Source organism: Ostrea edulis, chromosome 1 (genome assembly GCF_947568905.1).
Source record: "Ostrea edulis chromosome 1, xbOstEdul1.1, whole genome shotgun sequence".
NCBI lineage: Eukaryota > Metazoa > Mollusca > Bivalvia > Ostreida > Ostreidae > Ostrea > Ostrea edulis.
Genome location: NC_079164.1, coordinates 86882769 through 86908047, shown reverse-complemented (window position 1 = coordinate 86908047; position 25279 = coordinate 86882769). Strand labels below are relative to the sequence as shown.

Here is a 25279-nt window from a genome sequence, read left to right as displayed (position 1 = left end):
GATATTGGTTCCAACTTGTTTGAAATCAAAGGCCAAGATCAATGAAGTGGAAGTTTAGACTTTTGATTTTGATATTACATGCAGATATGCCATGTTAGGACATGTCAAGTTGCAAAATGATGACCCTCTTTGTAGACTTCCTATCTCACTAAAATCATCTAAAGTTGTTACACTAAAAAATATAGAAGCTCAATGGTGTTTCATGTCGGTATTTTGACCAAGACTTTTTCGATATAAGTGTCATGAAAAATAACTTAAGTTTCTAAATTACAAATTTACAACTCGACCATTTTGTGTTTTTATACCGATTTTTTTTTATGAAAAGCAAGCTTATAAAATTCTAAATTAAGTTCACAGCAACTCAGCAACAACAAAATCAACAAAACAAAAGAAAACGCGCACCTTTTCCGAGCGATATAATAATATGCTTTTTATATCAAAAGTTGAGGAAAACTAAATGTGTACTTATTATCTTATTATATAGCTATTACTCTTTATTCCATGATAAAGACGATATAGTTCAGGGATCAGTATGGGGTGTTAAAAAATTGGGTCTTTACTTAGCGTGGGACAAGCATTATGAGTTAAATATCTGTATGAGAGAGATAAATCATAAAAGAGTTGTCAATTACCGTAATCTCTTGATGAAAAATGAAGACAACGAATAGTGAGGAATCCCATAGAGAATACAAAATTAAGAGTAGGACAAACAAGGATCCTCGGGTATGCAACAGGAAGGGAGAAAATGCAACGAACCAGACCGGATTCGAACCCGGGCCCCCTGAATCTCTAGTCAGGTGCTCTACCAACTGAGCTATCTGGTCACCGGCGATCGAACCCGGCTGACCGCTACATTCCTCCCTCCTTAAATTGTCTTAATTCGCTCTCGACGACACACAACCCACACTCTTTTTGACCCTGGCAGGACTTTCACCTGAAAGTCCAGGGGTGGTCAACGGCACCAAATGCAACAGGAAGGGAGAAAATGCAACGGACCAGACCGGGATTCGAACCCGGGCCACCTAAATTCTCTAGTTAGGTGCTCTACCGACTGAGCTATCTGGCCACCGGCGATCGAACCAGGCTGACCGCTACAGGTACACCAGAGGTATGAAAAGTAAGTATCCCATGTTGAAAGGTCACTCCTGCCGTGAACCTCCATCTTCATAGGGTAAACGGAATAATCCGTAGTCAAAATCAGTATATATAAAGAATGGCCTAACAATTGGTATGAAACACATGACAGCATTCGACCTAACGACGGGGTTGTATTTGCAATAAAGATCATTATAACGACCATAGAATTTGTGGCCCTTCACCCCCTCGTTCACTTCTGGGTACCTGTATAATTTTGTTGTCATTTCTTTTTATGTCGCATTGTTTTGGAATTCATAAAACCTTGATAGTTTAGGCTGTTGTTAGATAGAGCACCAATACTCTCGATATCCTCTGGGATTTACATAGCTCTCGCATCTTTCGGAACTCGTGATTAATTCGGATAGCCCTTATTCCTTTTCGAGTTTTGTACTGTTCACGCACTTCCGTGATTAGAGATTTGAATGAGATGACTGGACGGGAAAAAAATATTAAAAATATACAACGGATAGACAGTTGTTTTTAGAGTATTGTAATCATTAAAGAAGAATTACCGGGAGTGAATGGGGCCCTGAAACTAGCTGGTAAGCAGTGTAAATAACTTTTAATCGACAAATATCTCTCGTGGGGTACGGAAAGGGGTAGATTGAGTTGCAAGCCTTGTTCATTCTCTACCCAGAGTTCCGTGCGCAAGCTTGCGTAACGCGCCCTCTGGTGAGAGAATGAGCCTTGTTATATATTATGAATCGGTGGGATAAGACATTTTTTAAAACGTGGATAAATTAGTGTTCTGTGATAATGATACATGTATTTAAGCTTCCTGAAACATGAAAAAATGTATAAAAAGACACCATAAATCGGAGAGAAATATTTATTTGAAGTTCGAATTTCCTCCATTATTTACGTACAGGTTATATAGTGCAATATCCTTGACCCAGGCGCCTATGATACAAATATATGGGAACATCTTTAAAAATCGTCTCAAGAACCATTTGGCCAGAGAAGAATACATTTACATGAAAGCTTCCTGACTTAGTGCAGTTTGTTAACATCACGGCCCCCTATGATAGGATGGAGCCACAATAGGGGATCAAAGTTTTACATACAAATATATAGGGAATATCTTCTCAGGAACCACTGAGTCAGAAAAGTTTATAGTTACATGAAAGCTTACTGACATAGTGCAGATTCAAGTTTGTAAAAATCAGGGCCCTCGGGGTAGTTTGGAGCCACAATGGGGATCATAGTTTTACATGCAAATATATATAGGGAAAACCTTTAGACATGGACCAAGGTGACTCAGGTGAGCGATGTGACTTATGGGCCTCGTGTTAAAATTCCTTTACTCATGAAATAACTACATGTATCTTTGTTTGAGTTGGGGTGGGGTGAGATTTGTGGAATTAAGTAAAGTTGGGTATTGTTTTGCATAATTGGAGATGTTATCCCAATTCTATATCGACACAGAATTTCAATAATGACGGACATACCGACAACTAAGCATAAACGCAAGTTTAAAATCTATAATTCAAATCATTTCTGAAAGAATATTGTTTTGTTTAAAAAATGTTACAGATTTAATTCAATACACAAAATTTTCAGACATAATATTTTTCAATTTACGAATCCTTCACAAAAATTCTAAACGAAGGAGTTGGGGATCAGTCCACTGTCCAACTTAAAACATCATACGCAAGAGCTTGTTCTGCGTATGGTTAGTTTTTAAATCGAAGCAGGCCTCTGACAAACAAGTTGATAGTGCAGGAGTTCCAATAGTCTCGTTTAAAGCCAACATTTCGCAAATTCTATGGTCGTTATAACGATCTTGTTTGCCAATACAACCTATCATTGGGTCAAATGCTGTCTGACGTGTTTCATGTCGATTGTCAGGCCGTTCTTGGCACACTGAATTTGACTACAGAAAGGGTTCACGACGGGTGTGACCGGTTGACAGGGGATGCTTACTCCTCCTAGGCACCTGTTCCCACCTCTGGTATATCCAGGGGTCCGTGTTTGCTCAACTCTTTATTTTGTATTGCTTATAGGAGTTATGAGATTGGTCACTGTTCGTTACCTTCACCTTTCATGTAAGAGCTTGTATTATGTTTATTTGTTTTACATTATAATTTCTGTGATATAAACCTTTAAATAATTATTTCAAAACTTCCTATGTAAATTACATACACCTGTGTCAGTAGAATGTAGGGAATGGAAGATGTCTCCCAAGGATGTGGGTCACAAACCACAAACCTGCAGCTTTCATCAAAACATAGGAGTACAGTCCCCAGGATTCTCGCTAGAAAACATTGGATTCTTGGGCGATCTATCTGGTTACTGAGATATTTCTTTCTGACATCTGTCTTTTATGTTGCAGAGTGAAGATATAACATGTAAAACATAAACAGTATTCATTTAAAGCTGTGAGTTTTCGGGTTTGGGGCTTTAACGAATAGTTGAAGGTATATTTGGACACAAGTATAGTAGGAAAATATGTTAGGAATTTTCCTATATAAAATTGATGAGACGACGATGCAAGAATATGGCAATGTAAGGCATCAACAGTGCACATTTTTGTGTGCGCCGTAAATTGAAGGTTTTTATAAGGAGTGGATCTGTAGCTCTCTGATCTGTTCCAATATTTTGTAATCAATCGTTTGAAAACTGACACATGCGCAGTCCAAGACCGACATGTTTCTACTACAGGCACTCGACGTTTTGAATATCTATAAGACAAAATTGTCTTCGTATAAAGTATAAAGAAACTATTCACAAGGTATATCACACCGCCATCTTGGTTTTCCTTTCCACACTAACCCTCCTGAAAGGCAGGGTTACTTGGGTAGAGTTCAAATGTCACAATACGTCATATTGCCCATCAAACCTATCATTGGGTCAAATGCTGTTTGACGTGTTTCATACCGATTGTTAGGCCGTTCTTGGTACACTGATTTTTACTACGGATTACTCCATTTACCTGATCAATACATCGGGCTTAAGGCGGGTGTGACCGGTCGATGTTTGCTCCCCCTGGGCACCTGGTCCCACCTCTGGTATGTCCGGGACTCCGTGTTTGCCCAACTCTTTATTTTGTATTCCTTGTGGGAGTTATGACATTGATCACTATTCGTTATCTTCGCCTTTCATTACAGTTGAAACTCTCACAGTTCGATTGCCACTCAGTACATGTAATTCGAGTTCGTACTCGCGTATTAACCGAAGTCGCCCCATATGTAATACCATGACAAAACGATAACCTGGTACCCGAGGCCTTCCGATGTTCAAAGAACCCTTCGTTCTTTGAACATAGGAAGGCCTCAGGTACCAGGCTAGACAAAATGATAGATGTGTGACGCAACGGTCTACGTTACACTTGGAACAGTAGCGGATCTTTAGGAGTCGAAGGGTGAATTTAGCATGCACACACATGACGATTAAAACTAACGAAATTCATAATTATACAAATGTCCATGAAAACATTTGACATTAATTAATGTTCATTACAGCAACGAAAAAAAGAGGGGAGTTGTTGGGGGGGGGGGGGGGGTCAAACATGAAATTAGAATGCATCATTGATACACCCTGTGCGTGGGGATTACTAGATAATTTTTCACGATAATCACCGCTATAGTAATTCTTGGTGATTTTTCTATTATCAAACAGTGCGATTTTCAATACACTACAAATTTTTCCAGTTTCGTTTAAATCATGTTAATTCCATTGGTAGCGGCTGTGTCAGACACGCGTATATGGGGGGTGGGGGTGGTCCGACCCCACTAACCAAGGGCTAGGTAGAACCGTGGGGAAATTTCTGGATCCACTCATATACACATGGCTGCGCTCGCTCTAGCGATGGCTCTGTCAACATATCATATACACATATGTTTTTTGTGAGGTGAACATTGTTCCAGTTCCATTCTCTAGAGTAAATCAATTCTTTCGTTCCTCTAAATTGATTTTGATACCGTATTTTGACATCATTACAAACTGTGGGAAGTGTTCATACACGTGATCCTTAACGATGCTGACCTTGAATCTACAAGAGAAAACGTACATCATTAGGATCCAGGGATAACTAAACTAATATAGTGATTGACACTAGATTGTAGCTATAGAGAAACAACCCAATATCTGCATTCACCGTCTCATCCCCATATACATCTGCACACACTGGTCGCGGTAACCTGGTAAATTAAACACTCCTTCACAATTTTATTTATCTTATTCAATTCCCAAAAATTTAACATAGGAGTGACTGTTCTTTTGCTAAGTGTCCGCTTCAGAAGCGAAAGTCACGTGTCTTTTGGATATGACTTTAAAAACGGAGGTCATGTGTCATCGTATCCATTGGCATGATAAAGAACCTCACTGCTACAGTCTCGACTATAGCTAGCGCAATGCATAGGTAAAAATTTGTGGCACTTCATCTGCATGTGATGACGAATCTATATGAGTGAAATATTCGCAAATAGAAGGTAAAGAAATATACCTAAAACATCAACAGCAACAACAACAAAAAAGAAAAAAGAAAGAAAAGAAAACGAAAAACATAGACATACACACGGAATGTACCTTTGAAAAAGCAATCTAATCATGGCTTTCTCTTCACTAATTGCAAAGTTCTGTCCAATGTACATGTAGTTTCTGTTCGTGGTAGAAAAACAGTTTCGGTGAAAATTTTATCAATATATCAATATTGTAAACAAGGTACTTTTTATTCAAAACATTAATTCGGCCGATAAAATTTTAAGCATTCCAAACTATTTCCAAGGAAACACGTAGACATCTTTCATTTAAAAATTGAAGCAGAAAAAATAAGTTTAAAGCATTAATACTATCATAAAGAACACTTGAATGTGTGGTTTTCAAAAATTATGAATGTATGAAATATTCAAACATGCAAACTCACTAATGCAATATGAAAATTTTAAGTGCGTTATGTTTATAAAAACACATCATATGAAGAAGAAAAATCTGCTGTTTACTACTTCCATTTTACTGGAACTTGTCACTGCGTAAATATAGAGATATGACTTTTTGCGGAAAATGTTCCAAGGATCTTTACTATGGGGTTGTTTTACAGTTTAAGCTTCAAATAAACGTCATAAATCGAGAAATATAAGTTACTGGGTAAGTAAACATTGTAACATTAAAGTAATATGAAGCATTTGATGAAAATTGCTTTCAGTAAATGAATGAAAAAAAATTAACCATAATAAATCGACAAGCGCATCTTTTCACTGTAGCACTGCAGAGATTATCTCTTCGTGTTTTGTACAGGGTAATTGTGTCCTTTAACTCTTTACTATCAAAGGAATAGATGCCACCAACATCAGCAACATTCTTCGTCATGAAAAGGTTCAGTTTACATCATGTATTTCTTACAAGTATACTTCTACTATTGCATCCAAAACTTTTGAATTACAAACTAACAAATTTTGCAGTGCCTAGATATAGACCATCTTATACTTAATCCACCTACGTGTTCTTGTTCTTCATCTTCTTTTAACTATACTTCAGCTGGATATGTCATTACTGGTGATGTCGATTTAGTTGAAAATGAGGACCTGAAATCACTTATTCTAAAAGGTCCTAAATTCGGAGAACCTCGGTCTTGCAATTAGCGAACGAACTTCATCTCTGTTATGAATTCTGTCGAAAATTATGCCAAACGATGGGCTAAATATGAAAAAAATATGATATCTTATCAGAATGGATACTAAAAAGTATATTAAAATGACGTATAGACACATTAACACAAAAGTACGTACCATCTATCCTTCTGTGTTTAGGCTTTCAAAGAACTGTGTTCGATTCTTATATTTACGTACGGTGCATTCCGCGTGGACCAGGATTTACGTTACATTTTGCTCCTCGTTACATTACATTAGAGCCTCAAAATCGATGAGATCGTTTGTGTTTTCTTTTGATAGAAAGCATGTTGACCGACGACAAAATATATCATCATTTAGGAAAAGCATCGCTGCAGCGAATGTTGCCACGGTAATCCAATAAAATTTAAGTTTAGAGACCAGACACGGGTGTTGAACTGTTTTCCAAGATGGGGACTTTCATCCCTTATATAGAAATGATACTATTGACAGGGGGTGGAATTCAAATGATGTAGTAATTATCAAAACGTGTCGGCATCTTTATCAAAACGACTTCAAAGGTGATTTTAAAGAGGATTCATATTTTCATTCATTTATTTTATTTTCCACAATCCGGAAGACAAGCCCCTAATATAATGATATTCTGTAGCTGTTTCATACAAATATCAACTCGCTCCATAAATATGAGAAGAATCCATCCTTCAGTATAGAGATTACTTGTTTTGTTTGAGTTTCCTGTGTGGTTGTTTTGTGTGAGTTTGCTGTGTGGTTGTTTTGTGTGAGTTTGCTGTGTGGTTGTTTTGTGTGAGTTTACTGTGTGGTTGTTTTGTGTGAGTTTGCTGTGTGGTTGTTTTGTTTGAGATTGTTGTGTGGTTGTTTTGTGTGAGTTTGCTGTGTGGTTGTTTTGTGTGAGTTTGTTGTGTGGTTGTTTTGTGTGAGTTTACTGTGTGGTTGTTATGTGTGAGTTTGCTATGTGGTTGTTTTGTGTGGGTTTGCTGTGTGGTTGTTTTGTGTGAGTTTACTGTGTGGTTGTTTTGTGTGGGTTTGCTGTGTGATTGTTTTGTGTGAGTTTGCTGTGTGGTTGTTTTGTGTGAGTTTGTTGTGTGGTTGTTTTGTGTGAGTTTGCTGTGTGGTTGTTTTGTGTGAGTTTGCTGTGTGGTTGTTCTGTTTGCTGTGTGGTTGTTTTGTGTGAGTTTGCTGTGTGGTTGTTTTGTGTGAGTTTACTGTGTGGTTGTTTTGTTTGAGTTTGCTGTGTGGTTATTTTGTGTGAGTTTACTGTGTGGTTGTTTTGTGTGAGTTTGCTGTGTGGTTGTTTTGTGTGAGTTTGCTGTGTGATTGTTTTGTGTGAGTTTACTGTGTGGTTGTTCTGTTTGCTGTGTGGTTGTTTTGTGTGAGTTTGCTGTGTGGTTGTTTTGTGTGAGTTTACTGTGTGGTTGTTTTGTGTGAGTTTGCTGTGTGATTGTTTTGTGTGGGTTTGCTGTGTGATTGTTTTGTGTGGGTTTGCTGTGTGATTGTTTTGTGTGGGTTTGCTGTGTGGTTGTTTTGTGTGGGTTTGCTGTGTGATTGTTTTGTGTGAGTTTGCTGTGTGGTTGTTTTGTGTGAGTTTGCTGTGTGGTTGTTCTGTTTGCTGTGTGGTTGTTTTGTGTGAGTTTGCTGTGTGGTTGTTTTGTGTGAGTTTACTGTGTGGTTGTTTTGTGTGAGTTTGCTGTGTGGTTATTTTGTGTGAGTTTACTGTGTGGTTGTTTTGTGTGAGTTTGCTGTGTGGTTGTTTTGTGTGAGTTTGCTGTGTGATTGTTTTGTGTGAGTTTGCTGTGTGATTGTTTTGTGTGAGTTTACTGTGTGGTTGTTCTGTTTGCTGTGTGGTTGTTTTGTGTGAGTTTGCTGTGTGGTTGTTTTGTGTGAGTTTGCTGTGTGATTGTTTTGTGTGAGTTTACTGTGTGGTTGTTCTGTTTGCTGTGTGGTTGTTTTGTGTGAGTTTGCTGTGTGGTTGTTTTGTGTGAGTTTACTGTGTGGTTGTTTTGTGTGAGTTTGCTGTGTGATTGTTTTGTGTGGGTTTGCTGTGTGATTGTTTTGTGTGGGTTTGCTGTGTGATTGCTTTGTGTGGGTTTGCTGTGTGGTTGTTTTGTGTGGGTTTGCTGTGTGATTGTTTTGTGTGGGTTTGCTGTGTGATTGTTTTGTGTGGGTTTGCTGTGTGGTTGTTTTGTGTGGGTTTGCTGTGTGATTGTTTTGTGTGAGTTTGCTGTGTGGTTGTTTTGTGTGAGTTTACTGTGTGGTTGTTTTGCGTGAGTTTGCTGTGTGGTTGTTTTGTGTGAGTTTGCTGTGTGATTGTTTTGTGTGAGTTTACTGTGTGGTTGTTCTGTTTGCTGTGTGGTTGTTTTGTGTGAGTTTGCTGTGTGGTTGTTTTGTGTGAGTTTACTGTGTGGTTGTTTTGTGTGAGTTTGCTGTGTGATTGTTTTGTGTGGGTTTGCTGTGTGATTGTTTTGTGTGGGTTTGCTGTGTGATTGTTTTGTGTGGGTTTGCTGTGTGATTGTTTTGTGTGGGTTTGCTGTGTGATTGTTTTGTGTGAGTTTGCTGTGTGGTTGTTTTGTGTGAGTTTACTGTGTGGTTGTTTTGCGTGAGTTTGCTGTGTGGTTGTTTTGTGTGGGTTTGCTGTGTGGTTGTTTTGTGTGAGTTTGTTGTGTGGTTGTTTTGTGTGAGTTTTCTGTGTGGTTGTTTTGTGTGGGTTTGCTGTGTGATTGTTTTGTGTGAGTTTGCTGTGTGGTTGTTCTGTTTGTTGTGTGGTTGTTTTGTGTGAGTTTGCTGTGTGGTTGTTTTGTGTGAGTTTACTGTGTGGTTGTTTTGTTTGAGTTTGCTGTGTGGTTATTTTGTGTGAGTTTACTGTGTGGTTGTTTTGTGTGAGTTTGCTGTGTGGTTGTTTTGTGTGAGTTTGCTGTGTGATTGTTTTGTGTGAGTTTGCTGTGTGATTGTTTTGTGTGAGTTTACTGTGTGGTTGTTCTGTTTGCTTTGTGGTTGTTTTGTGTGAGTTTGCTGTGTGGTTGTTTTGTGTGAGTTTGTTGTGTGATTGTTTTGTGTGAGTTTACTGTGTGGTTGTTCTGTTTGCTGTGTGGTTGTTTTGTGTGAGTTTGTTGTGTGATTGTTTTGTGTGAGTTTACTGTGTGGTTGTTCTGTTTGCTGTGTGGTTGTTTTGTGTGAGTTTGCTGTGTGGTTGTTTTGTGTGAGTTTACTGTGTGGTTGTTTTGTGTGAGTTTGCTGTGTGATTGTTTTGTGTGGGTTTGCTGTGTGATTGTTTTGTGTGGGTTTGCTGTGTGGTTGTTTTGTGTGGGTTTGCTGTGTGATTGTTTTGTGTGAGTTTGCTGTGTGGTTGTTTTGTTTGAGTTTACTGTGTGGTTGTTTTGTGTGAGTTTGCTGTGTGGTTGTTTTGTGTGGGTTTGCTGTGTGATTGTTTTGTGTGGGTTTGCTGTGTGATTGTTTTGTGTGAGTTTGCTGTGTGATTGTTATGTGTGAGTTTGCTGTGTGATTGTTTTGTGTGAGTTTACTGTGTGGTTGTTCTGTTTGCTGTGTGGTTGTTTTGTGTGAGTTTGCTGTGTGGTTGTTTTGTGTGAGTTTGCTGTGTGATTGTTTTGTGTGAGTTTACTGTGTGGTTGTTCTGTTTGCTGTGTGGTTGTTTTGTGTGAGTTTGCTGTGTGGTTGTTTTGTGTGAGTTTACTGTGTGGTTGTTTTGTGTGAGTTTGCTGTGTGATTGTTTTGTGTGGGTTTGCTGTGTGATTGTGTTGTGTGGGTTTGCTGTGTGATTGTTTTGTGTGGGTTTGCTGTGTGGTTGTTTTGTGTGGGTTTGCTGTGTGATTGTTTTGTGTGAGTTTGCTGTGTGGTTGTTTTGTTTGAGTTTACTGTGTGGTTGTTTTGCGTGAGTTTGCTATGTGGTTGTTTTGTGTGGGTTTGCTGTGTGATTGTTTTGTGTGAGTTTGTTGTGTGGTTGTTTTGTGTGAGTTTTCTGTGTGGTTGTTTTGTGTGAGTTTGCTGTGTGGTTGTTTTGTGTGAGTTTGCTGTGTGGCATCTTCACAAGTCAAGGGTTATTGATTCGTTACCTTGCACTAACCCTTGACATCAGTCGCTATTTAAAAGTTGGGCTCGAGAAGAAGCATATGATTGGTTTGCAGCATGAAGCTGCAAACCAATCAGACAACGGCTTTTATATCGGTCGAAAACAAAACAAAACAGTAAACACGCATGGCGAAGGCATTATGGTGTAAAATTTGTGGCCAATATTAGTACAAGACAGATACCGTCGATTGATTTTCGGGAGTTCGTTTTGCTTGAAGAAACAATTAGACGAGGATTTGGGGTATGATCCGAATGAAAATGATGGATTGTCGAAGTACGTTTGTCGACTATGTTTTAACAAATTAAACAAATTGTCCAAAATAATGCGAACAACTTCGTAAGATAGCGATTTACCACTGCCGGTTTTAGTCCCAATAAAAACATCTTTTCCTTCTCTGATACATGATATCGAAAGCTTTTGGTTTTCAGTCAAATGATCGATTTGATGTTTTTCACATATCTTTTCGTCAACGGACGCCAATTTTTACTTTCTGTTTATTCCCTTACCAAACTTTCATCTGAAACAAGAAATTCCATTGGCTGATTAATTTTAGCGTATTGCGTCATCCTTCTTTTCGAGCCCAACTTTTAATTAGCGACTGATGTCAAGGGTTAGTGCGAGGTAACGAATCAATAACCCTTGACTTGTGAAGATGGCTGTGTGGTTGTTTTGTGTGAGTTTGCTGTGTGGTTGTTCTGTTTGCTGTGTGGTTGTTTTGTGTGAGTTTGCTGTGTGGTTGTTTTGTGTGGGTTTGTTGTGTGATTGTTTTGTGTGAGTTTGCTGTGTGGTTGTTTTGTGTGGGTTTGCTGTGTGATTGTTTTGTGTGAGTTTACTGTGTGGTTGTTTTGTGTGAGTTTACTGTGTAGTTGTTTTGTGTGAGTGTACTGTGTAGTTGTTTTGTGTGAGTTTGCTGTGTGGTTGTTTTGTGTGAGTTTGCTGTGTGGTTGTTTTGTGTGAGTTTACTGTGTGGTTGTTTTGTTTGAGATTGTTGTGTGGTTGTTTTGTGTGAGTTTGCTGTGTGGTTGTTTTGTTTGAGTTTACTGTGTGGTTGTTTTGTGTGAATTTACTGTGTGGTTTTTTGCTATGATGATAGAGCCTGGCAATGCAGTTATTATGTTTGAAGAACAGGACCCAGCGGCAGATAACCCGAGTTTTCTCAACCAGACGTGAACGTAAGTGGTCTGGAATACTTAAAGACTAAAGAGAATATGATAAATTATTCTCAATATCTATCAGATTTCACTTTCATTATCATCTTGGGAAGAAGTGCTCTGAGATTGATCGATAAAAGTGTAATTAATCATCATGACGTCACGGGAGCGCAATCTGATTGTGAAGTACAGACGTACATTATGAATCTAATGTGGCTGTCTTGAATTGTTAATTTGCGCCGTGTATGAAATGAGTTGATCCTCTCTGCGTTTTGTCTTCAGTATTTTATACAATCGGAATCGGATTAAAATACCGCGACTTGGTTTTTTTTTCCGTACACCTCTTTCGTGACACGAAATTGTCATAATGAAAACCAAATTAGCATAAACTTAAACTGTAACTGAAGATATCTTTAGCCATTTGAAGATATCAATTCATTTGACGCTTGCAGCAATTCAAGTACCCCTTGCTTGTCGTAAGAGGCGACTAAATGGGGGTTGTCCTTCGGATGAAACCGCAAAAACCGAGATCCCGTGTCACAGCAGGTGTGGCACGATAAAGACCCCTCCATGATCAAAGGCCTTAAGTGCCGATCATAGGCCTAAATTTTGCAGCCCTTCACCGGCAATGGTGACGTCTCCATATGAGTGCAATATTTTTCGAGAGGGACGTAAAACAATATACAATCATACAATCTACCATCTTCGCTAGCCAAGGGTGGCGATACACGGTGAAAGAGGAACACCGTGTATCGTCACCCTTGGCTAGCGAAGATGACAATCTACAAATAAATGATAATGTTTTTAATTCTGAATGATTGGGTATTACTTGAATTGTTGATAGCATCTGATAATTCAATTGTTGCTCTCTTCAAATGAATTAATGATGTTAACAATTGAACTGCAAAGCTCACAACAATTCAATTGAAGAAAGCGCTAATTCAATTAATGCGAGCAATAACTGAATTAGGCGTAGTGGTCTCTTCAATTGAATGAATGAATGTGAATTTTAAAGTCATAACTTGAGTTATTTTCATGCTTTGTGCCTATTGATCCTAGACCATTAACCGTATGAAGTACTTTGCAACATTTTTTTTTACTCATATAGAGGAATTCATCGTCGGAAACCCACCGTCGGTCGCTCTAGGTTTACCTACTGCGGGACATAACGCCAGTATTTTCGCTGGAAGGTGTGTCTCGGCTTCTAAATGCGATTGGTCGCTTTACCATTCCTTATTGCGATATTCAAACAATTGCGATATTCAACCAATGAAAAAGTCCCTAAAACATGGTTTCGAAGCGAAGATTTTTACTACGTTTGAGTTGGACAAGTTACAAAACTTTCAGCGAGATGCTTTATCTGCATTGTTGAAGCGGAGGGTGTATTTGTGTCTATAAAGACAGGGGAGGAAAAAGCCAGTGTTACCAAGCGTTTACTACTGCGTACGAGTCTATGTACAGATCTGCATGTTCAGCACTCGTAGTCTCGCCACTTTTATCCATCATACGGGAGAAATGTGTTTTTTAACGAACTTGGTATTTCATTGGTTTATATAGGTATGTTAAACTTAATTGCGTATTAAGTACTGCCGTAATTTGTTCCAGTTGTGTTGTCGGCACAATTTGAGCCATTAATTGTGTCTTTCTTTACATACCTCTCTCGTGTAAACACAATTGATGTCTCACCTACGCTAAGTACAAAATGACATGTGAACGGGATTGTAAGACCATATTTTGATTAAAATTTGCATCTAATTTTTAAATTGTATCATGCATGACTGATTTTATTCACGTGCCATGAAGCAGTGATGATAATAAACATATCAGAGGTGGATCCAGGATTTTTGAAAGGGAGAGGTACATGTGAAAGTGAAGTATTAGCCAAAATGATAAGCCATTCTGGGTGCCAATTATGTAGCATTCATGATAGTGGCACAAGAAAGCACAAACATTTTCATGGATGCCGCCATTACAGCTGACATTTTTGAGTTTCGGGAAAACTTACGGCGAGTCTCATTGGTCCTCGATAGGTCACATAAGGTCATGCATTTTAATGAGTTATGCGAAAATATCGGCGTTGTGTCCCACGGGAGGTAAACAGAGAGCGACCGACCGTGGGTTTCCGACGATGAGAGGAATTGTACCACGATTTTTTATACACGACTTTTAACCATTAACCGTACGAAGTATTTTGCACCATCTTTACACTAGTCTCGCTTTCCCTAGTCTAGGCCACCTACACGTTTGTCAATGCAGTATTCTACGCGATAAGCCAAACGGCTTGCGAGACTATCTTTTCACTACTATAGAGGAGTTGAACCACAAATTTCGTACACGACTTTGAACCATTAACCATGCGAAGGACTTTCACCTTCTAAATTACTTTCATAGAGGAGTCGTACCACGAATTTTCTTACATCATTTTCTACCAAATTGTTGTAAAATGTGTTTTGCAAGTTTGGCTTACTTATCACAGGCAGGTCTTCCTGGGAGTTCATGTACGCGACGAGGCACCAAAGCGAGATGCAGGTTCAATAGTAACATTCGAGTCATTATTTATTCAGAAACTTCTACGTGAGAAGAAAATATCTCTTGCTGTGGCCTTCAATTCCACATTTAGATATATTGACGACGTTTTATCTATTAACAATAACAATTTCCATTCATATTTCGATTCAATATTCCTGCGATCTCGAAATAAAAGATACGACAGAGTCGCCTACTTCTGCTTCATACTTAGATATTTTATTGAAAATAGATAATAACGGCAAACTAACAACTCAACTTTATTACAAACAGAATGATTTCAGCTTCCCCATCGTCAACTTCCCATATTTATGTAGCAATATTCCATTATCACCTGCATATGGTGTTTATATATCTCCACTGATTCGATACGCAAGAGCCCCCGTGTCACAGCAGGTGTGACACGATAAAGATCCCTCCCTGCTCAAAGGCCGTAAGCGCCGAGCCTAGGCCTAAATTTTTCAGCCATTCACCGGCAATGGCAATGGTGACGTCTGAGTCATGTCTCCATATGAGTAATAAATTCTCAAGAGGGACGTTAAACAATATACAATTAATCAATCAACATTGAAATTTGGCGCCTCCAGATATGATCTCTAAAGGTAATTTTTAACAAGGGTCAAAATTTCACCCTTAGGGGGGTACTAGTTAATTAACGGTCTGGGTCAATTTTCAACGTTGAAAATTAATCAAACATCCATTCAATCTAATTAAAATTAGATGTTTGATCCGCTCGCGTACTCGCATACATAACACGCGAGCGGATCAAACATCTAATTTTAATTAGATTGACATCCATTGAAATAGTTTTTCAACGGGGTCGTTATTTAATGTTACATCGGCATGAAGCGTTGCAGTTCATGCCCTCACGTATTTTTATACATTCTACTTTCATTTCTGTCGGAATTCCCACCTTTAATTGATACACGTATTGTTCACAACTGCAGCGCATTCATGAGGAGTAAAAATACCAAAGACAAAAGCATTGGAAATATAAACATTCTAATATAAATTCTCATACAGTGCTCGCAGCTTGTCAATACATCATTGATAAGAAAGCCTTGCTATATATGAAATATTCTATGCTATTCGTGAGCGGTTATTGAACACTCCATTACATGATATCCATTGATATGACCTCTGAACTCTTTGTCAAAACATACGCAGGATTGTCTAAAGGGGTATTTGTAAAATTCTGAAAACAATACAAAAATCAATAATTACAGTTAAAAAAATGAATAGGTCATGCAACAATTTCGGGTGCAACAACATTAAATGTGTTTCATTTCCCAGTAAAATGTATACGTTTAAAAAGCTGTAGAACCGTTGACTGCCATTGAATGTTAATTATGAATTCAACCATTGTCCCGGGAGAGGATGGATGACCCAATGTAGGTTCCATTATTAATTAAAACTACATTGATTAATTTATACATTTATGTTGAATTACCCCATATGAAATACCTTTTAAACGCTCAACGTATGAATGGTCCCATCTAGTGTACCGTGGGTAGTAATAATTAAGGTGAGTCAGCAGGAACACTACCAGTGTTTATGTGTTAAACTGAAAGTAAACATTAAAAATAAACTGTTAACAATCAAAAGTAAAGCGAATAAATATTGACAAATCTTAGCGATCACCTATTGATGGAATTAATTGTTTGTCATTTGCGTGAGAATCCAGGATTGAAATTAAAGCTGCACACACATGAGAGTGGCTTTGATGTTCGGCAGTAGGTGTCAATTGATAAAACTAAGGGCCCGGTGTGCAGACATGCTTCTAAATTTCCAGGTAACCGTCGTATGCGTGACCGAACAGCGAGCTACCCTACGAGAATCTCGACATAGCGAACACGGACTATCTCACAGTGACTGAATCTTTCTCTTACGTTGTCCCTGCTGATCGTAAGTATAAAAGTTTGATTGATCACTAAATCAATTCCTTTTTAATAAGATTAAACAAACATAAGTGTGTTGATAATTGGGTGTGATAGTTGGATAGCACGGTTCACCATTATAATTATAACCAGCAAGGTGTAGTTGTCTTCGTGCACTTGTGGTGCATTTAAAATTTATTTATAAAATGTGTGCATACATTACATAAACTCCCAAACACGGTATTCTATTCCAATAACAGTCATATGTTCTCCATTGTATCGACTTACTGTTCAAGGATTAACATGTGTTATGTATAAACTACGCACAGAAAACTTTATCATTAAGTGCTGAATAGAGTTCAGTTTATGAGATGGCATTGATTTTTCTACAATCAATGCTCTAAGTCTTTTTAAATTAAATCAATGCCCGAAAGAAAGAGACGAGGTAAGAGCAGGTCAATACATGGCCGACTGCTGTACACAAAGCCCAACTAATTAATAATTGTGTTTTCGAGTGCAAATATTACAGTGGTTTGCTGGACAACCGTAAGCTGTTTGGACGAGAACATCCGTCAACTCTTCATGTCACGTGATACTATGCGTTATATACAATTTTGTTTTAACATACCGTATTGCGCTTCATATTGAGAACTTAGATGTACTTCGCAGTTTCTGTTTCACAAGTCAACCAATTGTGATAAATGGCTGTAAATTAGCTGCACTCCATGATACTTTTCTCCCTACATGTAACATAAGGCATTTATTCAATGTTCGTTAAACATCGTTAAATAGTTTTATTTCACAGAAAAGAATAGTTTATAGGTATTGAGCAGTGTTATTGACCCTGTTATATCCATTTGTACGGTAATGCTGTGGCATTCGTGTGCAGTTGTCACCATGTTATACCATCACAACTCAACCATTTTATGCAAATTAAATAGTGTCCGTCCCTAAACCTCTCGTTATTTCGACCACCGGAGATAACTTTTGACAACGCGCTCTCGGGGAAGCCATCATTTAATTATAAAATAGATGTATTTTCGCCAAAGTATGGCCCATCTTCGTGTACACTTGCAAGCACTTCAAAAGTGTCCATTATCTTTCCCTTGGTAAAGAGATACAAAGCTGCATGATCGATTCCAAAAGGATTATGTAGATGCGTGTCGATCTTCTCTTCAAGACTTGGGTTTAATTCAGATGCGAATCCGTCCAACTGATTATCTTCCAAGGCATTAAAAGCATCAAGACGGATAAACAGCAACCTTTTAACAACTTTTCTCATTGACCATCTGTGAATAGGATGTGACCTTGACGTTCTCTGGATTTGCAATAAATTCCGCACCATTGTGCGCATCACTGCACCGGTCATGTAGCAGTTGTGGGTGTATATATAAAATCAGTGTATGGAGATGTCGACGAGATAAGGCAACCCCCCTGCCGAGTCCCCCAATACAACTGCGTTGTCGAAAAGAATACGATAGGCTTGTTGATATAATAGCACGCAGTGATTTATACCTCGCCGTGCCAACTCTCGCTCTCACTCGGAATTCTAGATGCGCCTCGGACTTCCCAGCTTCAATCAAGATCTAACCGTGATTAAATCAATTTGACTTCAATGAAAAGTTCTGTGTGCTTGTGTTTTTAGATATCTACGGAAATGGGAGTAGAAAGCATGGAAGAAAAAAATGAGGAACACGAGCCCATGGCGCCGACAGCTTCCATGGAAACAGTCGCTGTCGTTCGTCAAATCAAGGTATGCATTCTTTGTCTGTGTGTCTATCTGTGTAAACAGTGGTTCTATTGCGATTTGCAGGGGGGGCTTGTACGTGTGTAAGAAAGCACACACTACATGTAGAAACACTAATTAACTTTAATTCAAAATTCCTGTAGATCTGGCGAGATTAAATCGTGTTTCATGACCTCCCAAAATCCGAGCTCATTAATTCGCATTCTAGTAGGAACGTGACGGTTATAGTGCCTTTTTAACCTCCTGACATTTTAATAACATGATCGGAAATATCATACTGAAGTGGAAAACATATGTTACAAATTTCAATATGGGTCGATGCTTAGACTTATCAAATATCTGCGCCCTCGTCAGCATCACTTGCATTTGATACACAATGTCGACAGGCACAGCGATAAGCAAGCGCTGTGGGTTATATATTGTATGTATCTCTATACGTATCCACACACACACAAATTCACGACAACACTAATGACATGTATATGAAATAATCTTTATTTCTAACACTCAAATTATTCTATTAAACGGAAGTAAAAGTAGACTGCCCACAGGCTCATTGTCCTCGCAGTTTACTAGCCACTGTAGGACCCGAAACCTATAGCGAATATAGATTATTCTAGACCGTGAAATTAAAACTACGTGAAAATAAGCGTGAAAATAATTAAGAGTAAATCTGTGATTGCATACAGTATCTGATTACATGGTATATTCGCATCATCATGGTTGTCCCTCTCTTTTTCAGGTGATTGCCACATTGATTTTGGTGGGCAGTCTACTATGCAATATATTGTCTATCGCCACCACCTCTTGGATCAAATCCAAGGGTCGCCAGGAAGGGCTTTGGTCGAATTGTGTGTCCACCAAAGGGGACATATACTCTTATGAGTGTACCGGCAACGACCACAGGGGTCAGTATCAATATCAGGGGATATTATATATAGTGTCTTTTCATACTTTGTAAATAATGCTAAGTATAGTGGAGTTCAGCAAAAAAACAAAAACAAAAAAAAAATCATCAAAAAATCAATGCTTCAAATGTTACTATGAGCACACAATTCATTTTCACCAATTGCTGTTATTGCAAAATAAGAAATCGGAAGAGGTGTCAGTCCAAATATCTAGTCTCGACGAATCTCGCTGAGGTAAAGACCATCTGACGTATTACATATACTCGTAGATATACCGGTATGTGATTAAATTTTAGTTGAGAAAAATTTAGTATATCAATTAGCATTACGCTGAAATGTATTCTTGTTGATCTTGATGTGCAGTTGATAAGTATTTTTATAGGACCTTAATTACTGGATAGTACATATTGCGAATTCGAACGTGAATAAAATTCTAATAGTACGTGGAACTCTTCCTTAGATACAAATAGAAGATAAAGAACTGATACATATTGGGACCCTATCGGAGCAATGCAACTGGTAAAAGTTCTCTTAACATGTTGAAACAGCACAACCAACGTCTATAAATCTCAAATTACAGATGGATCCCAATGTTAATGGATCTTTCCTCTTGAAGTGCCTGCGCTTCAAATAATAAATAAAATTTATCGACATCCTATCATAAAGCTGAGTAGTAAATCATAACAACGATCTCACCGTTGTCCTCTCACTGTCGGAAGATCCACACGCCATCTGACGGGGATATGTACATATACCTAATCAATGCATGTCTGTGAATAGATCCAAGTGTCAAAGTACTATTCGCATCTTCATGTTAAATTAAAGCGACCCAAACAACAAATGAGGAGGGAGGGGGAAAACTCTTTATAAAAAACGGTCCAGTTTGCCCGTCCATTGACAGTCGTACTGTATTAAGTGCGTTTAAGGCAAGAATTTCGATGCAACTCTTGGAGCTGTCATTCTAAAATTGATCAAATTGACATAGATTTATAATTAATGATGCTTTCTCGTCATTTTTGGTATTTTGGCAATTTTTTTTTTATCTCCCTACATTTACTTTGATTTCCTATCTGTTGTATAAAGTTTGGTGAGAATATGTAATATAAAGACTAATTTTGTAGTCTTCCCAAATCCAGTTTATCATATCAAATGAATGTGTCAAAAACTACAGACACTAAATTCCGTATACTAATACTACATTATTCATACACAACAAATATTTTCTGTTAATGCTCCTTGTTTAACACAGTTCACAGCAGGTAACGGTGACGATGACAAACATATGTTCTGTCTTCTACAGACATGCTTCTCCTCCATCACGATAATCAAAACCATGTCTATGACGTCCCTAACTTCCCCTGTATCCCTCAAAGGAGTAATCCAAGCCATTCAAAATACAGTTCAATATTTTTCTTCCTTTGAAACTGCTTAATTATTCAGCAGATAGCCCCAAGATCCACATCGCTATGTACAGTTCTTACTATGTATGTAAACACGACAATGCCACTAATTTTGTTTCCCCTGGCCAGCTGAACACTTAATCCTTTGGAGCATTTGCGTAGAAATACGGTATGTGTCTAGGTCCAGAACTATCACAATGTCATTTGTCGGAAATGATATTACTGAAATAACAGGATGCACTATTAATTGTTACATGTATATTATTCCATTGTCAAAGTTTTGTTGATTTTGCTTCACTGAAGTCGATGTAGTGTTAGTGATTCCGACTCGATCGTTTTAAAGGGTTTCGTTGCTCTACATATGTACGAGATAAAGAAACATTTTACATATTGTAACCGTTTTAAATAGTTGTCATTGTTTGACAACAATCAATCTGATTAAAGTACGGACCATTATTATAAATATAGAATAGAATATGATTTATTTCCAAATTAGGGCCCTCTCGGGCATACAGCATACATGATTGTTAACATTTCAATGTGCAATGACGATAAAAAGAAAAACAAAACAAGAGTAAAATATGCACTATTATATATATAGATATCAGAAAATGGTTTTTTAATATCAAAAAATCTATTTTTTTATATCAAGAACTATTTTTTGAGATCAGGAATTGGAATTATTGATATCAATAATTCTTTTTTTTATATCAGAAAATACCTCAAGAATATTAAAACGGCACCTCATAGTATGGACACTGACAATTAATGTTGACTTTTTCGGCACACCAAGTTTTGCCACGGTTAGTCTTGTGCGTTGGTAGTTTGTAAGTGGGTTGTGTTCGGAGGTTGTATCTATTATCACTGGATAATGGTAAAAGGCAATGTAGTTGATTTGAGGGATTTTCCAACTTCCTAAACAATGACAGGCACAGATTTTCACGTCTTTCCTCAAGAAATTCTAGATGGAGGTCTTTAATGACAGCTTCACATGGACTTAAAGGTTTGATTATTTTCAGAGCCCTCTTTTGAATTGATTCGATGTTGTCGATTAGATGTTTTGGCAGGTGAGTTGACCACACTGCGCACGCATACTCGCAGACTGATCTCACTAGTGTTTTGTATACCCTGACCAGTTCTCTTTCATTTAAACCCGCATATTTTAATTGGCGCAGATAGAAAAGACGTTTCTAATAAATAGGCTTTCTCTACAACATATTTTACATGAGCATCCCATTTTAGGTTGTCACTAATGATTACACCTACTAATTTGGTTTCTTTTACACGTTCAATATCTTCACTATCCGTGATCAGACGAGGAATCTCCAGCTTCTTACCATGAGATCACAAGTTCTTTTGTTTTGGAAATATTGATGTAAAGGACCCATGGTTTCTGGATTAAACCCTTCCGTGTTCCACATTGTTGTGTTACACCCGTCTGTGTTGTATGTTATATTACACCCCTCTGTGTTGTATGTTATATTACACCCCTCTGTGTTGTATGTTATATTACATCCTTCTGTGTTGTATGTTATATTACACCCCTCTGTGTTGTATATTGTCTGTTGTATTACACTCTTCTGTGTTGTATATTGTCTGTTGTATTACACCCCTCTGTGTTGTATATTGTCTGTTCTATTACACCCCTCTGTGTTGTATGTTATATCACACCCCTCTGTGTTGTATATTGTCTGTTGTATTACACCCCTCTGTGTTGTATATTGTCTGTTGTATTACACCCCTCTGTGTTGTATGTTTGCTGTTATATTACACCCCTCTGTGTTGTATGTTTGCTGTTGTATTGCATCCCTTTCTGTTTATTGTGCCTATTATTACGTGTCATATTTCAGTGTTGTAGGTTAAGTGGTTGTTGTGTGACATCCTTTGTGTTGTACGTCATTGATTGGTGTATTACACCCTTCTGTTTATAGGTTATTTAACTGTTGTGTGATTTCCTTCTTATCGTGTCGTTGGGATCCGGGTTAGAATAGGTCCTCAGTACACCTTGCTTGTCGTAGGAGGTGACTAAAGGGGGCGGTCCTTCGGATGAGACTACAGAAACCGAGATCCCGTGTCACAGCAGGTGTGTCACGATAAAGATCCCTCCCTGCTCAAAGGTCGTAAGCGCCGGGCATCCCTTCACCGGCAACGGTAACGTCTCCATATGAGTGAAAAATTCTTGAGAGGGACGTTAAACAATATTTAATCCTTCTGTACCGTAGGTTTTTAATTTTTTTTTATTACAGCCCTGTTATAGATTAATTGATTCTTGTATAACATCCCGCTGTGTTGTAGAATGGTTGGATGCCTGTAGGATCCTTGTCTGCATTGCCCTTGTGATGACCTTCATTGGACTCGCCATGGCAACGTACGGAATACAGACGGTTAACTTTGGAATGAAGTACAAGTACTATAACATAGCCATAGTCTTACTATTTTTAGCTGGTAAGATGGTAAACCTTGATACACTTACATATGACAGTACTTGCTATCCGCTAGTAAATGTATTTCTTTATTTTCTTATTGAAACTTAGCAGAATCATCAGCAGATTCTAGTGTTAATTTTTTCCACGTGCAGTGCTTTGTATTTGCATTGACGCCAGACACTTGTGAAGTAACATCAAACGAAACAAACTAGATTCAACTATACATGTATATGCATTGGTTACCGGTACTAAGTAGTGTTTGTGCTAATATTAATTGCTTTGATCGGTCTCGTAGATATAATAAGCATAATCTTTACACAGCTGTGTTCACGTAATGTTCCATTTCTTACAGTGATCCCGGAATTGATTGCTGTAATCATATTCCCCATTAAATACAACGAGGAGCTGAAAGGAGAGGATTGGTTCGTCGGCTGGTCTTACGTGGTGGCCGTCCTGTCCGCGGGTCTAGTCCTTATCGCCGCAATATTTCTGTGTGTTGATCGAGGAGCTGATGAGGCCTTGATCCGAGAAAAGACATGTTACTATAACGACGAATCTATAGAAGAAACTCTAGAGTAATCTCTCCAATGGTGATTCTGAAGGAGAGTAACAGATATCCGTTCGTGGACGGATCAACGTTCTGGGAGCGTGAACCGTGTGTTCGAATGATATTATCGATAAAGTTGGTTTATTCCTTCCTTTTCCAGATATGACGTCATCGTCACTATCCGACCTCAGGAATTATACAGACGTATATCTCTATGTGTTCCCCAGTACCCGTTCGTACCTTATTCGTGAACAAATTCCATGCTTCCATCTTTGGTGTTAGAAAACACAACTACACCGACCTACCTGCTGTGTTTATCCAATGTTGTATGAAATATGAGCGATTCATCCACACGCCGTTAGAGTTACATTCAAAAGGTGCATTTTAAAAATGTATATATACTGATGGTCAAGGGTCATTGTGGGATATGGAGAATGGACTCATTGAATTACGAACGTGTTAGGATTTATGAAGTTTAGGAACTATATATATAGCTCGTGACCACTACTATTTGGCTTATTTTCGTCAAGAAGTACATTATATATATATTCTTTTCAAAAAAACAAAACAAAAAAAATGAAGGAAAGGTTTCTTGAAAAAATGTTTTTTGTTTTCTGTTCGTATATATTTTTGTAATTTTCTATATCTTATAGGGAAAAATGTTTTAAAATAAAAAGGTATAATTATAGCATCATCATTCACCAACTGTCCGAGTCGTCCCCATGATTAATAATACAACATAACCTCCTGAACTAGACTGTTTCCATTCAAGGAGGAATAACACTGAAGAAAATTTATATGGAAGAAAAGTGGAGGATATATATAATAATATTCTGAAATTGAAAACTTTCAAATTTAGTAAAAATTGCCAATTTAGTAGAAAGTGATCTGGGGAAAGATGCTGGACTCTAGCTCATGCTGGACTCTAGCTCATGCTCGATCTACAGATCAGTAGTCGACAAAGAGCTAGGCAATCGATACAAATATTGCTGGTATGCATTTAAATTCACACCAACAACCAGACAGGCAGTAAATTTTCTACTCCCGACTTCTCTGCGTTTTTTTAAATAAAAACTTTTCAGAACGTATTTTCAGAGAATACATCAAAGTATTATATTCTTTTGAAATGTTCAAACGCGCTGGGAAACATTTAACTCTCATAATTATTTAACAATATAAAAAGTATGTGTTCTGCTCGGTCACATCAGCTTTCGCAATGTTTCACCCATTACTTAGTATTTTATAGATTCTATCAAATTCACAGTTTTGTAAAGGATATGGAATGACTTGAACAATTAATCCTAGCCAATCAACCATGACGAAACTTTAAAAACTATTTTATCTCGTGCACTTTTCAAAACAATAATTCTCAAAGAAAATTCAACGAATGGCAGTGGGAGAGGGCTATAGAGCTGTTCGAATATTGCCATCTGGTGTATCTCTACAGGAAATTGTACTGGCTTTATTTAACATATGAACATTTTGTAGCTTTTGCATGGCCAAGGAAACACCCCCAAAGAAGATATAGTACCCAATCTAATTAAAATCAGACTTCTTAGATCCGCGCCGTATACTCTGCGTAAGTAACTATTATAGCGATTGTGAGCGTATCCTAGGATCTGATTTTAATTAGATTGATATAGTACCTTTCAATTGGAAGAGTGCAAAGCATTCAGAAATTACCTCGGTGATTATAAGGACCTTTCCTACTCGCCTCCTCCATGATGCTGTGGAGGATGTATGTCACACAATCTTCTGCTCCTTTGAAGTTCGGCTTGATTACTCGTAATTTCTCGAGCACATAGTCCAATTCATTCAGACTCCTTTAGATGATAACCTTTCCACCTTACTCGTGCAAGGTAGCAATCTAATAGATCTTGCAATTTCATTT

The 25279-nt window shown here is 38.0% G+C and overlaps 1 protein-coding gene and 1 long non-coding RNA gene across 4 annotated transcripts; one reads left to right on the top strand and one right to left on the bottom strand.

Annotated features, from left to right (window-relative positions):
• Positions 1-297: 297 nt before the first annotated feature.
• Positions 298-16252, bottom strand: LOC125676641 (uncharacterized). Of its 2 annotated transcripts, none has more exons than XR_008802801.1 (3): positions 16125-16252; positions 15948-16047; positions 298-5128 (listed from the first exon to the last, which is right to left on the bottom strand). It is a non-coding gene; the product is annotated as an uncharacterized LOC125676641 (long non-coding RNA). The 2 variants fall into 2 exon arrangements; XR_007370815.2 differs by lacking the exon at positions 298-5128 and adding an exon at positions 15315-15678.
• Positions 16253-16275: 23 nt separating this feature from the next.
• On the top strand, positions 16276-24076 carry LOC125676630 (uncharacterized). Of its 2 annotated transcripts, XM_048914468.2 has the most exons (5): positions 16276-16388; positions 18006-18113; positions 18850-19015; positions 22711-22860; positions 23194-24076. In XM_048914468.2, the coding sequence occupies exons 2-5, from the start codon at positions 18018-18020 to the stop codon at positions 23418-23420; spliced, it is 639 nt and encodes a 212-aa protein (XP_048770425.2). In that variant the 5' UTR covers positions 16276-16388; positions 18006-18017; the 3' UTR covers positions 23421-24076. The 2 variants fall into 2 exon arrangements, with proteins under 2 accessions (XP_048770425.2, XP_056020423.1); XM_056164448.1 differs by having other exon boundaries at positions 16388-18113.
• The last annotated feature ends 1203 nt before the right edge of the window (positions 24077-25279 follow it).

Bases quoted from the DNA above. Each gene is read 5' to 3' on its own strand.
- LOC125676630 (XM_048914468.2), top strand. From the start codon at position 18,018: ATGGGAGTAGAAAGCATGGAAGAAAAAAATGAGGAACACGAGCCCATG. The intron at 18,114-18,849 runs GTATGCATTCTT...TCTCTTTTTCAG, and splicing joins CTGTCGTTCGTCAAATCAAG to GTGATTGCCACATTGATTTT. The intron at 22,861-23,193 runs GTAAGATGGTAA...CATTTCTTACAG, and splicing joins AGTCTTACTATTTTTAGCTG to TGATCCCGGAATTGATTGCT.